Raw genomic sequence first — 12,217 nt, 5'->3', positions numbered from 1 at the left:
GTATGGGGGTCAGTAAGCAAAGTTGGCAGGTTTGTAATTCAGATTGACATCGACAGTATGGGTTCAGCTCCTCCACTGGCTGAGGTTACCATGAAGGACTTTCCTCAACCTTTCTCCTTGCTTGAGACATGGTGACCCTCAGGTTAAGCCACTACTAGTCACATCTCTCTAATCAGAGAGCAGCCCTATAGCCTTGTAAGACTATAGCAACTTTCCCTTTTACTTCTGCAGTAACTGCCAAAGTAAGGAAATCCTGTCAGCTGCCAGTCTGCCAGCTCTGAAGCTGCACTGAGACTAGGGGTAGATGTATGGGGTCAGAGTCTGCCATCTGGTCGGAGCAGCTTGAGTAAATACCTTCCCCACTGTTCTTAACAAGGAGGTGTGTCAGGCATTGTTAAAGTTAAACATACAACTTAGGAGCAGACATAATCCATTTGGCCCTTCAAGCCCGCCCGGCCATTTGATAAGACCTCGGCTGATATGTTTGTGTTCTGAATTCCACAATCTCACCAAAACCTGATAACTTTTGATTCCCTTGCCTAACAAGAGTCAATCTACCTGTGCCTTAAAAATATTTAATGACCCTGCCTGCATGCACTTTTGTGGCAGAGTTCCAAAGTCAAATCTCTCTCTAGAGAAAATGTTTTCCCCTCATCTCAACTTTAAAGGACTACTCCCAATATCAAAACAGTGTCTCTTAATTCTGAACTCACTCCTTATCCACCTTGTCAAGACCATTCAGGATCTTATACACCTCAATTAAATCACATCTCAATCTTCTAAACTCTAGTGGAAACAAGCCCAGTCTATCCAAAATTTGCTCATTGTCAATGTCATAAAATTCCTCTGAACCACAGAATCCCTACAGTGCAGACAGAGGACATATGGTCCATTGAGTCCACACCAACCCTCCAAACAGCATCCCACCCAGACCCACACCCATCCCAACCTATCCCCATAACCCCACATTTCCCATGGCTAATCCACCTAACCTGCACAACCCTGGACACTATGGACAATTTAGCATGGCCAATCCACCTAACCTGCACATCTTTGGACTGTGGGAAGAAACCAGTGCACCTGGCAGAAGCCCATGCAGACACTGGAAGAACATGAAACGCCACACAGACAGTCATCCAAGGATGGAATCAAACTTAGTCCCTAGTGCTGTGAGGCAGCAGTGCTAACCACTGTGCCACCATGCCACCCATCTCCAATCTCCAATGTATTTACATCCTTCCTTAAATGAAGAGACCAACAGGATATACAGTATTTAAGATATGGTATCACCAATGCTCTGAATAACTGCAGCATAACATGCTTCCTGTTGCATTAACTTCTTTTATCAATGATAACATTCCATTAGCCTTCTTAATTAGTTGCTGTAGTTGCAAACATGCTCAGGAGCACGTTACAGAATTTTAACCAGTATTGGTTGGCACAGTACCAAGTGGTCTACAGAATCTTCTTTCTAGGAGCTCTGAGAACACCTATGTTTTGTTCACTAAAACCTTATTTAAAGTTCATGAGGGCTGTCCTCTTAGTTTCAATAGCTACCTCAAATCAGCCAATATTCCTCAGATTTATTTTCGCATACTTAGTGAGTTCAGAGTTCCAGATGTTGATGTTCAGATGCTCCCACTTTGACTCCTGACTCTGGATTCATGCTTTGTTGTTTGAAAGAACCTGATCAAAGATAATGAGGAACTCGTGGCCCCTTTCTGGGTCAGTGAACAGCGAGTGTTGATTCAAGGACAATCCTTTTTGGAATGCTACTGTTTTCTTGGCTGAAGCCTGACATTGCTAACACTAGTGATTGATCAGTGTCCCAGTCAGTGCTATGTTAGCTAAGAGTGATGAGAACATCTTTGAGGGTAATACATTTGCTGATGATGAAAGCTAGCTGGTACCAATGGCATGAACTTGGATGTCTCCAGAACTCCAAGCAACGAAGTTCGATTTGGAAGTAGCTATCAGTCACACAAAGTCTATGATGACAACATAGCTCCAGCAACCTTGGTTCAATTTCATTCATCTTGTTGATTCCCTGGTGTGTAGTCAGCACCTACCCTTACACTGAAGGTACAAACCCTTGGTGCTGGGAATTCTGCTGATGACAGCATCAAGTGCCTTACAGAATTAGAGTCATAGAGATGTATAGCACAGAAATAGAGCTTTCAATACAACTCATCCATGCTGACCAGATATCCTAAATTAATCTAGTCCCATTTGTCAGCATTTGGGCCATATCCTTCTAAACCATTCCAATTCATATACACGTCCAGATGCCTTTTAAATGTTGTAATTGTACCAGTCTCCACCACCTCCTCTGACAGTTCATTCTATATATGCACCACTCTTTGCATGAAAATGTTGCCCCTGAGATCCCTTTTAAATCTTTCCCCTCTCACCTTAAACCTATGCTCTCTAATTTTGGTCTCCTCTACTGTGGTGAAATGACCTTATCTATTTACCCTATCCATGCCCCTCATGATTTTATAAACCTCTATAAGGTCACCCCTCAGCCTCTAAAAGTCCAGGGAAAATAGCCCCAGCCTGTTCAGCCTCTCCCCATAGCTCAAGCCCTCCAACCTGGCAACATCCTTGTAAATCTTTTCTGAACCCTCTCAAGTTTCACAACATCTTTCCTATAGCACGGAGACCAGAATTGAATGTAGTATTCCAAATGAGGCCCGATTAATGTCCTGTACAGCCGCAACATGATCTCTCAACTCCTATACTCAATGCGCTGACTAATAAAGGCAAGTGTACCAAACGCCTTCTTCACTACCCTTTCTACCTGCGACTCCACTTTCAAGGAACAATGAACCTGCACCCCAATGTTTCTTTGTTAAGCAACACTCCCCAGGACCTTACCATTAAGTGCATAAGTCCTGCCCTGATTTGTCTTACCAAAATGCACATTTATCTAAATTGAATTCCATCTGTCAATTGATCCTTGATATCTGGGGTGAAGGCAAATGTTGAGATATAGATGCTCATGAGGGTAACTGGACCCATACTTGTAGATAAGTGAAGACTGATACCTGGAACAAGCAGATCATGTTATGAGGAAAGGCTATATAGAGTAGGGCCGTATCCTCTGTAATCCTTTGGAAGAATCAGAGGCAACTAAATCGAAACATATAAGATTCAGAAGGGACTTGACGGGGTCGATGTTGAGAGGATGTTTCCTCTTGTGGGAGAATCTGGAATTAGGGATCACCGTTTAAAAATAAGGGGGCGTCTACTTAAAACAGAGACAAAACATTTTTTCTCTCGGGGGTTATAAATCTTTGAAATTTCCTTCCTCAAAAGGCAGTGGATGCAGAATCTTTAAAAGTTTTTTGGGAAAAGATAATTGGAATCTTGAGGAATAAAAATTCTCGGGAGTATGAAGGAATATAGAGTTGAGGTTAAGATCAGATCAGCTATGATTTTCTTGAATGGGGAACAGAATTGAAGGGCCGAATGTTCATATGTTTGTATGAATAGAAGTCTCTTTGAGCTTTCTGAAGGGTTCAGTATCATAGGTTGTGTGGTTTTCCTGTGAAAACAGCTCAAAGACTGTGTAACATTTCACTTTTGAGCTGGCCCAGGTTCTTGCGGCCTACACGTCCATTTCTAACTTTGTAAGTTCTTTATCGATCTCAATTATTTTGCTGGCATCATTAATCTGCTCATGGTCTTTGCTAAGGGCAGGAAGCATGGTTCTACAGTCCATCTGTGGGGTTCTTAGGGTGGGCTTTGAACCCACAACATTCTGACTCAGAGTACTGAACTATGCTGACACAATGTTCAGAACTTTTAATTAGCTCAATTCAATTCTGTGAAATAATAGCATATCTTGCATATTCCATTGCACTAATTCAATAATGGGAATAAAGAGTGTTCTGAAACACCTCTTAATGTTGACTTGATTTAAATGACAGTGTTCACTTTTTTCTCTTTTTGGCAGAATGGCTATATAGATGGGCAACCTCACAGAAAAGGTCTTTTCCCAGCATCTTTTATCCAGTTACAAACAAGCTAACAGATCTTATCCTTCAGTCTGGGCAATTAAAGAGAGGGAAGACCAATCTCATTCGCTTCATCTGTATCATTTACTTCTTGGAGTTTGAAGCGTCTATCAATTTTACTGAAAGGTAGTCGTCATTTGAAACTTGTTTCTAATGACCATGAACAGTGAACCAGTTCTTCTAATGCAGTGGCTCTTCCGAGGGGGAAAGTTACACTGGTGCATTAGGCAGTTCCATAAAACCTGAATACATGGTTTACCTTCAGGAAAGATCCAGATTGCTGTTTTAAAGCAGGTGGCTGTTTAATTAATGTTGCCCTGAGTGTATGCCTTACTGTATAATGCTAATGTATGTTGGTATTTTAAAAAAAAAGTTTCCAAGTAGTGATATTATTCAGTTATAAATGTTTAAAAATTTTAAATGGTCATCAAAAACCACTCTCGTGAATTAGCCAAATATATATATATATATATATATATATATTTTATATATGAAAAGTCCTATTGTTAGAAATAGTTGTGCGTGGAGAGGTGAACACATGACCACACTGTCCGGTGGCAATCATTTAAAGAGGATAAGGGAGCATCTCTCATACCAGTTTCTGCTTTCTTTATTGCCACTTCAGAATTTTTTTTGAGCAACCAGCAATTATGACAATCCATGATGGGAAACAGCCTCCAGTAGATGGGGGAAGGAAGCATGTGACAAGCTGATGGAAGAGTCTATGTGTTTTATCTTTAAAGATGGCATGTAATAATTTAAAAATGCTAACTGTTCATGATAAAACATTTTAATAAAAAAATTAATTCCTTTAGTTTATTTAAAATATGATAGTCTCTAGACTATCAAACCCAGTTCAGATTTGTGTTTACCATGTAGTAAATGTGCTTATGTGTAAGGACTGAAATTCAGAGTATCTAAATCATGATCAAAATTAGAAACATTTCTCCTACTCCATTCCTACTCCTTCTAAATATATGCCAGGAAGGAAGGGATAGATTGTGTTGATTGATCTTAGCTTATAATTGTGAATGCCTGCATAGATGTTTAATGAATGAATTTATACAAGTGAACTACCTCTTTGGAGTGTGAAATAAAACAGAAAATGCTGGAATTACTCAGTGGGTCTGGCAGCATCTGTGGAGAGCAAAACAGTTAATGATTCAAACCAAATATGATATTTCTGTTCTCAAGAAGAGTATTCAACTCAAAACGTTGACTCCGTTTCTGTCTTTACAGATGATGTCAGATTTCAGGCACCTTTTTTTCCTTCAGATTTCCAGCAGCCGCAGTATTTTGTTTTCATTTTTGGAGAGTGAATTGCTTTTCCTTTTGAAATTGGTACAAATCTCAGCGACAGAATAAGGAGTGCATCAGCACCACCTAGAGTTTGAACAAAGCAGTCATGAAGGTGACTTCTACACATTGCAGACACTTTGCACAAACATCGTCTCCTATCAATTCGACTCAAGCATAAATTGCGACTTGCTATCGCCTTCCTCCTTCCTCCAGGCTTAAAAGATTTTGGCTTCATAAAAAGAGACAAGTTTGTTAGTGGTAAATGTGTTATTAAACAATTAAACCAAACAATCAAATAATCATCATTACTGCCAAGTGAACTGGTAACAGTGTTAGTCACAATGTGAATTTGTTCAGTTTTAGCTCACTGTTAATTTGATCTGAAAAGTAAAAGAAAAATGTTGATCCTGTGTGAAGTGACGATTAGATGACTTATTCTAGATTGGAACTACCTTGGAAAGCATTGATACTTTGAATAGTCTATCCATAAGGCCTCTGCCTACCTTTCCCAACACCACCATGTGAAATGTCTATTGCAATTACTGCAACTGTGTAGATGCTGCAGTGAGATTCACAATCGCTTGCTTTGTTCAAGTAAGGCTGTCAGTGGTTTTGAATAAAAATGGAAAGCAAGCAAAGTTAAGGTCAGTATGACTGGAACAGTGCAATCTGATACGAGAAAAAGTATTATTTTTTGATTTTTAATTATGCTCGATGAAAGAAATCATTCCGGAATTCTGATTCCTATTCTTGGCTACTGTGTGATTATTCTCTTTCGTGTACTTTAAAGGTGTATACCACCTTAATTATCATTGTGAATAAATGGCAAACTCAGTTAATTACTTAATCATTGTGTCTAGTTTTATTATTGGGTCTTCTCATAACTTTTACACTTGCAGAAAGATGCAGTTTTTATTAACAGGGATGTGTCTCTGATCATCAAAAAGGCATTTGTTGTAATGTTTTACCCAAGTTATTACACAGGCACTCCCTACATGTTCAAAATGCTGAACTGCCATATTATCAGGGTTTAACAGAAGTCAAGCGTATTTACAGGTTCATCACAATTTTGACCCTGGGCTGAGTTTCCAATAACATACTGAAATGATAGCTAAGATTGCCTATTTTCAACCCTACATCCCCAGTCAACTTCCCCACTGCCTCAGCTGCACTTGTGAAATCCTCACCATACCTTTGTGACTAGTAAATTTAGAATTAGAATTAGGTTTATTGTCATGTGTGCTCAAGTTACAGAAGAACAAGAGTACAGTGAAAAATGTACAATGTCGCCAACACGGCACCATTAAAGGGACAAAGCACCAAGGTACAAATCTTAGGTACCAAAAATACAGAAAATACATAACAGATATACATTGTATATGTTAGGAAGATAAGAAATACAGCTAAAAAGATAGACGTTACAGTCTTTCTGTAAGGGCTTCCACATGGTCCTTTGCTCCAGGCCCACTGACCGTCCCCACTCCAGTCCAGGCCCACTGACCTCCCCCACTCCGCTTCGGGCCCACTGGCCATCCCCACTCCGCTCCAGGCCCGCTGACTGTCCCCACTCCACTTCAGGCCCAATGGCCGCCCCCACTCCGCTCCGGGCCCACTGACCGTCCCCACTCAGCTCCAGGCCCACTGACCGTCCCCACTCCGCTCCAGGCCCACTGACCGTCCCCATTCTGATCCGGTCCACTGGTCATCATTCCTGCTCTGCTGGCTGCCTCCACTCTGCTCTGAGCGGCTGGCAGAAAGGGGAAAAGAAAACACGAGAGAAAAGAAAAAGAAAAGGAATGGACAGAACAGACGAGTTCCGGTTGGAGCGTCTTACTCCGCCACCATCTTGGATCTAATTTCACTTGACTAAAGCTTTCCATGACTTCACCTCTCCCTATCTCGGTAATCTCGAGCCCTACACTCTCCGGATTTCTGCACTCCTCCAGTTTTGGTCTGTTGAATATGCCTGATTTTAATCCCACCAATCAGTGCTGCTGTGCCTTCAGTTGTCAAGACTCTAAACTCTGGAGTTCCCTTGCTATACTGTTAGAGCAGTTTTCCTCCATATCCCTCTAAGATGCTAATTAAAACACACTTCTTTGACTAAATATTTGAGGATCTACCCTAATATTTCCTTATGTGGATTAATTTGTGATAGCTTTTGGAAGATTTTACAAATTGGGAATAGGCAAATTACAATATCATATGATTACGTTAACCAAAGTTGTGACCAACCTGTAAATACATTTGACTTCTGTTTAGCCCCAATAATATGGCGATATAATATATGACACGACATAAATACAAGTTGTTGCTGACAGCCATCCAGAACAGGCATTGCATCGGCCAAGAGGAGCCCATCACCTGTTTCATGACCCCACTGTTAAAATTCATTGTTCAGTGATCTGAAACGCTGCTGCTATATCTTTCTCCACATTGTGCCATTCACCTATCATTCTTGTCCTTACTGACCTACTGGGGTTGCCAGAATATCACAGTTCCAAATTTAAACCCTTGCATCTACAACTTCCTCCAGCTACATAGCCCCAAACTCTCTGCACCTTTAACTCTGACCTCCTGAACATTATCTCTCTCCTCTTTTTTTCCCTCACCATTGACAGCCCTGCTGTTAGCTACCTAGACTAAGCACTCTGGTATTCCTTAATGAATACAGCCTTGTTGCCTCCCTCAATTATCTTAAGGATGTCATAAACTTCACTCAGCTTTTGATCATGGAAATCAAGAGGGTAGAAAGGCAACATGAGATAGCTTTGGCAGATAAGGTAAAGGACGATCAGACAATCTACAAGTGTATTAAGGGCAAAAGAGTAACTAGGGAGAGAATTAGGCCTCTTAAAGATCAACGAGGTCACCTATGTATGGAGCCACATGAGATTGTTGAAGTCCTAAATGAATATTTCTATTCAGTATTTGCCTTAGAGAAAGACATGGAAGCTAGGGAACTCAGGGAAATAAATAGTGATGTTTTGAAAAGAGCCCACATTGCAGAAGAGGAGGTTCTAAAGGTCATAAAATGCAGAAAGGTAGATAAATTTCTGGGATATGATCATGTATATCCCAGGAAATTGTAGGCAACTAGGGAAAACATTGTGGGGCCCCTAGCTGAGATATTTGTATCGTCACCAGCCATGGGTGAGGTGCTGGAAGACTGGAGGGTGGCTATGGTTGTGCCATTATTTAAGAATGGCTGCAAGGACAAGCCAGGATCTACAGACCAGTGAGCCTAACGTGAGTGGTGGGTAATTTGTTGGAGGGACTTCTGAGAGACAGGATCTACATGCATCTACAAAGGCAAGGACTGATTAGGGATAGTCAGTGTGGCTTTGTGCGTGGGAAATCATGTCTCACAAATTTGATTGAGTTTTTTGAAGTGATAACCAAGAACATAGATGAAGGTAGAGAGGTAGATATTGCCTACATGGACTTTAGCAAGGCCTTTGACAAGGTTCCACTTGGTAGACTGGTTAGTAAGGTTAGATCACACGGGATCCAGGCAGAGCTAGCCAGTTGGATACAAAATTGTCTTGATGGTAGGAGACAGAGGGTGGTGGTAGATCGTTATTTCTCGTCCTGGAGGCCAGTGACCAGCAGTGTTCCACAGGGACTGGTGCTGGATCCACTGTTGTTTGTCATTTGTATAAGCAATTTACCTGGGAATATAGGAAGCATGGTTAGTCAGTGTGTGGATGGCATCAAAATTGGTGGTCTAGCAGACGGTGAAGAACATTATCTAAGGTTACAAAGGGATCTTGATCAATTGGACTGCTGGGCCAAGGAGTGCCAACTGAAGTTCAATTTAGATAAATGCATTTTGGTAAGATGAACAACGGCGGGACTTACACAGTTAATGGTAGGGGCCTGGAGAATATTGTTGGACAGAGAGACCTAGTAGTTCAGGTGCACAGTTCCTTCAAAGTGCTGTCACAGGTAGACAGGGAGGTTAAAAAGGCTTTTGGCACACTTGCCATCATTTGCTTAGATCACTGAGTATCGGAGTTTCAACATCATGTTGCAGTTGTACAGGACATTAGTGAGGCCACTTTTGGAGTACCATGTACAGAACTGGTCACCCTGCTATAGGAAGGATATTACTAAATTGGAGAGGGTCCAAAAAAGATTTACCAGGATGTTACTGGAACTAGAGGGTTTGGATAGGCTGGGACATTTTTCATTGGAGTATAGGAAGTTGAGGAGTGACCTTGTCAAGGTTTATAAATCATGAGGGTTAGAGTTAGAATTGATATGGTGAATAGCAAAGGTTTTTCCCTGAGGTAGTGAAGTTCAAAATTAAAGGGCATATTTTAAGCTGAGAGGGGAATAATTGAAAAGGGAGGGGCAACTCTTTCAAACGGAGAGGTAGTTCATATGTAGGATGAACTGCCAGAGGAAGTGATGGATGCAGTTACAGTTACAACATTTAAAAGACATTTGGACAGGTACATGAATAGGAAATGTTCAGAGGAATATGGGCCAAATGCAGGCAAATAGGACTACTTCAGTTTAGGAAACCTGGTCAGCATGGATGAATTGGGCTGAAGGGTCTGATTCTGTGCTATATGACTCTGTGACTCTATGATTAACCATAACAGTGTTGGAGAAGGAGCTTGCTTTACCATTCAATTGATCATGACTGATGTATCTCAATGCCATTTTCCAATGCTATCATAGAATTCCTACAGTGTGGAAACAGGCCCTTTGGCCCAACAAGTCCACACCGACTCTCAGAGCATCCCACCCAGACCCATCCACCTATAGGCCACCTAAGCTACACATCCCTGAACACTATGGGCAATTTAGCATGGCCAATCCACCGTAACCTGTACACCTTTGGGCTGTGGGAGGAAACTGGAGCACCCGGAGGAAACCCACGCAGACACGGGGAGAATGTGCAAACTCCACACAGATAGTCACCCAAGGGTGGAATCGAACCTGGGTCCCTGGTGCTGTGAGGCAGCAGTTCTAACCACACAGCTACCGTGCTGCCCCTATATCCCAAATATCTAGAAATCTATTCAATTTTGGGTTATCCGGGTTTGATTCCGCCCTCAGGTGACTGGCTGTACGGAGAGTGCATGTTCTCCCCGTGTCTGTGTGGGTTTCCTCTGGGTGCTCTGGTTTCCTCCCACAGTCCAAAGATGTGCAGGTTTAGTTGGATTAGCCATGGGAAATGCAGGGCTCTAGGGTTGGAGGGGAGGGGTGTAGGGGGGTGGGTCTGAGTGAGATGCTCTTTGGAGGGTCAGTGTTGACTTGATGGGCCGAATGAAGGACTGCCATGTATCCTCAGCCTCTCCTGATAGGCCAGGCCTGCTATCCAGGAATCAGTCTGGGGAACCTCTGCCGCACTCTTTCTATGGCAGATACATCCTCCCTTAAATAAGGGAACCCAAGCTGCACACAATACTCCAGGCGTGGTCTCATTATTATTTTGCTAACCATTCTTTGTTTGCCCTGAGCGTCTCTGTGAAGCACCTTGAGATGTTAGTTCCAATAACTGTAGTATGAGAGTGTAAATTGTTGCTATTAATGTCTTTAGTGCAGACCATCTCTGTGACCCAGCACTGCGGATGAAAAACCAGTATATGAGGCTGTGGTAATCAGCAGGAACTCCTAATTTCTATTCAAAGCAGCTACTGAGAGGACTCCAACCCTCTCTGTGCCTGCTGACCCTATTGGAAAGGAAGCTATTCACCTCTAGAGCATTTGACATCTTTGCTATCTGGCCTAAGTAAGGTGGGTCCATAGCCTAAAATTAAGTTATGCCAACAATGGGCATTCAGTCAGGAAAATTAATTTATGCTGTTGACAGATTCTTAATGGACTCAGCCTCCTTGAACCTGGGTTAGGCAGAGTCATCTGCTTTCACCATGAGCAATGTAGAGGAATTTGAAATGACAAAATGGTTTTGAAATAGATACAAAGCCAAGCCAAGCGACTCGACTGGGAAGTAGAGATAACATTTCAGGTCAGTAATCTTTCTGATAAAAGGTCACAAACCTGAAATATTGGGCGTGATGTCTGTTGTGCACATTATGTTCAGCAGCGGGTGTGGATATGTGTCACTTCCACTCGGGGGGGCTGTGTTGATTTTTCTCATGTCTTAACATCATTCTCAGCCCATTACACAGACACACATGAGGAATGTAGTGACTTGTACGATGGGGGACAGGTAGGAGGTAGACACCCCTGCCATTACATTCCACGGTCGAAGCCCCTGATGCCTGGATAAGATTCCCTCTTTGCAGGAAGCCGCTCAGGGTCTTGGAGTGAATGACAACCACTAAATATTCTGACCCTCCAGCTCTTCCATGGTCACCCTGGAAGCTGCCTTGACCAGCTTATTTGAACACATGACCATTACAATCCATCTTCCTGCCCTCAATCAACCTCTGTGTCCTGTCCAGCTTAGACCATCGCCAACCTGTGTCAAGCACAGCCTGGAAGAGACAGTTGCCCCCGCAAAGAACACAAAGCAACATTTACTTGCTGCCACCTCCAGTCAGCACAGTACCTCACCTGCTTTGCACCTCTTAAAAGCAGTCAGAAATCTGAAGGGGTAGTAATTGTTTGTGATGGCTTGCGCCAAACTTCATTCAGAAGATGAACTTTCTGATGAAGCTGCATGCTAAACAAACACACATGGAAAAGCCATCGGGAAGCTTGAGCCATTTAAATTTCTGTCAAAGTCCTGCAAGCAGAATATAGGGAGCTAAGAAGTGAATTAACAGGCAGGAGCTCAGCGTTATTAATCACAGGATTACTCCCAAGTGCCATATGCTAGCACAATCAGGAATAAGAGAAAGGACAGGTTGATTGTATGGCTGGAGGCATGGTGTAGAAGGAAGGGGTTTGGATTCTTGAGGCATTGGGACCAACTCTGA

The 12,217-nt window shown here is 42.3% G+C and overlaps 2 protein-coding genes across 7 annotated transcripts in view; both read left to right on the top strand.

The window, feature by feature from the left end:
• Positions 1–6,165, top strand: part of LOC109938466 (arf-GAP with SH3 domain, ANK repeat and PH domain-containing protein 1-like) — a 216,114-nt gene extending 209,949 nt beyond the window's left edge. For all 6 annotated transcript variants that reach the window (XM_048608240.1, XM_048608242.1, XM_048608241.1 and 3 more), the window contains one exon: positions 3,959–6,165. In XM_048608240.1, coding sequence (XP_048464197.1) covers positions 3,959–4,033 — 75 coding nt within the window. In that variant the 3' untranslated portion in view covers positions 4,034–6,165. The remainder of the gene's footprint in view (positions 1–3,958) is intronic.
• A 5,329-nt stretch (positions 6,166–11,494) lies between these two features.
• The window catches only part of LOC109921575 (zinc finger protein 341-like), a 29,014-nt gene continuing 28,291 nt past the window's right edge, over positions 11,495–12,217 (top strand). Inside the window, exon 1 of the mRNA XM_048608521.1 lies at positions 11,495–11,505. Within this exon, the coding sequence (XP_048464478.1) occupies positions 11,495–11,505 (11 nt within the window). The remainder of the gene's footprint in view (positions 11,506–12,217) is intronic.

This window comes from Rhincodon typus, chromosome 19 (assembly GCF_021869965.1).
Source record: "Rhincodon typus isolate 14 chromosome 19, sRhiTyp1.1, whole genome shotgun sequence".
In the NCBI taxonomy this organism is placed as follows: domain Eukaryota; kingdom Metazoa; phylum Chordata; class Chondrichthyes; order Orectolobiformes; family Rhincodontidae; genus Rhincodon; species Rhincodon typus.
The sequence above is the reverse complement of the archived record's forward strand: the minus strand, read 5'-3'. Positions and strand labels throughout refer to the sequence as shown.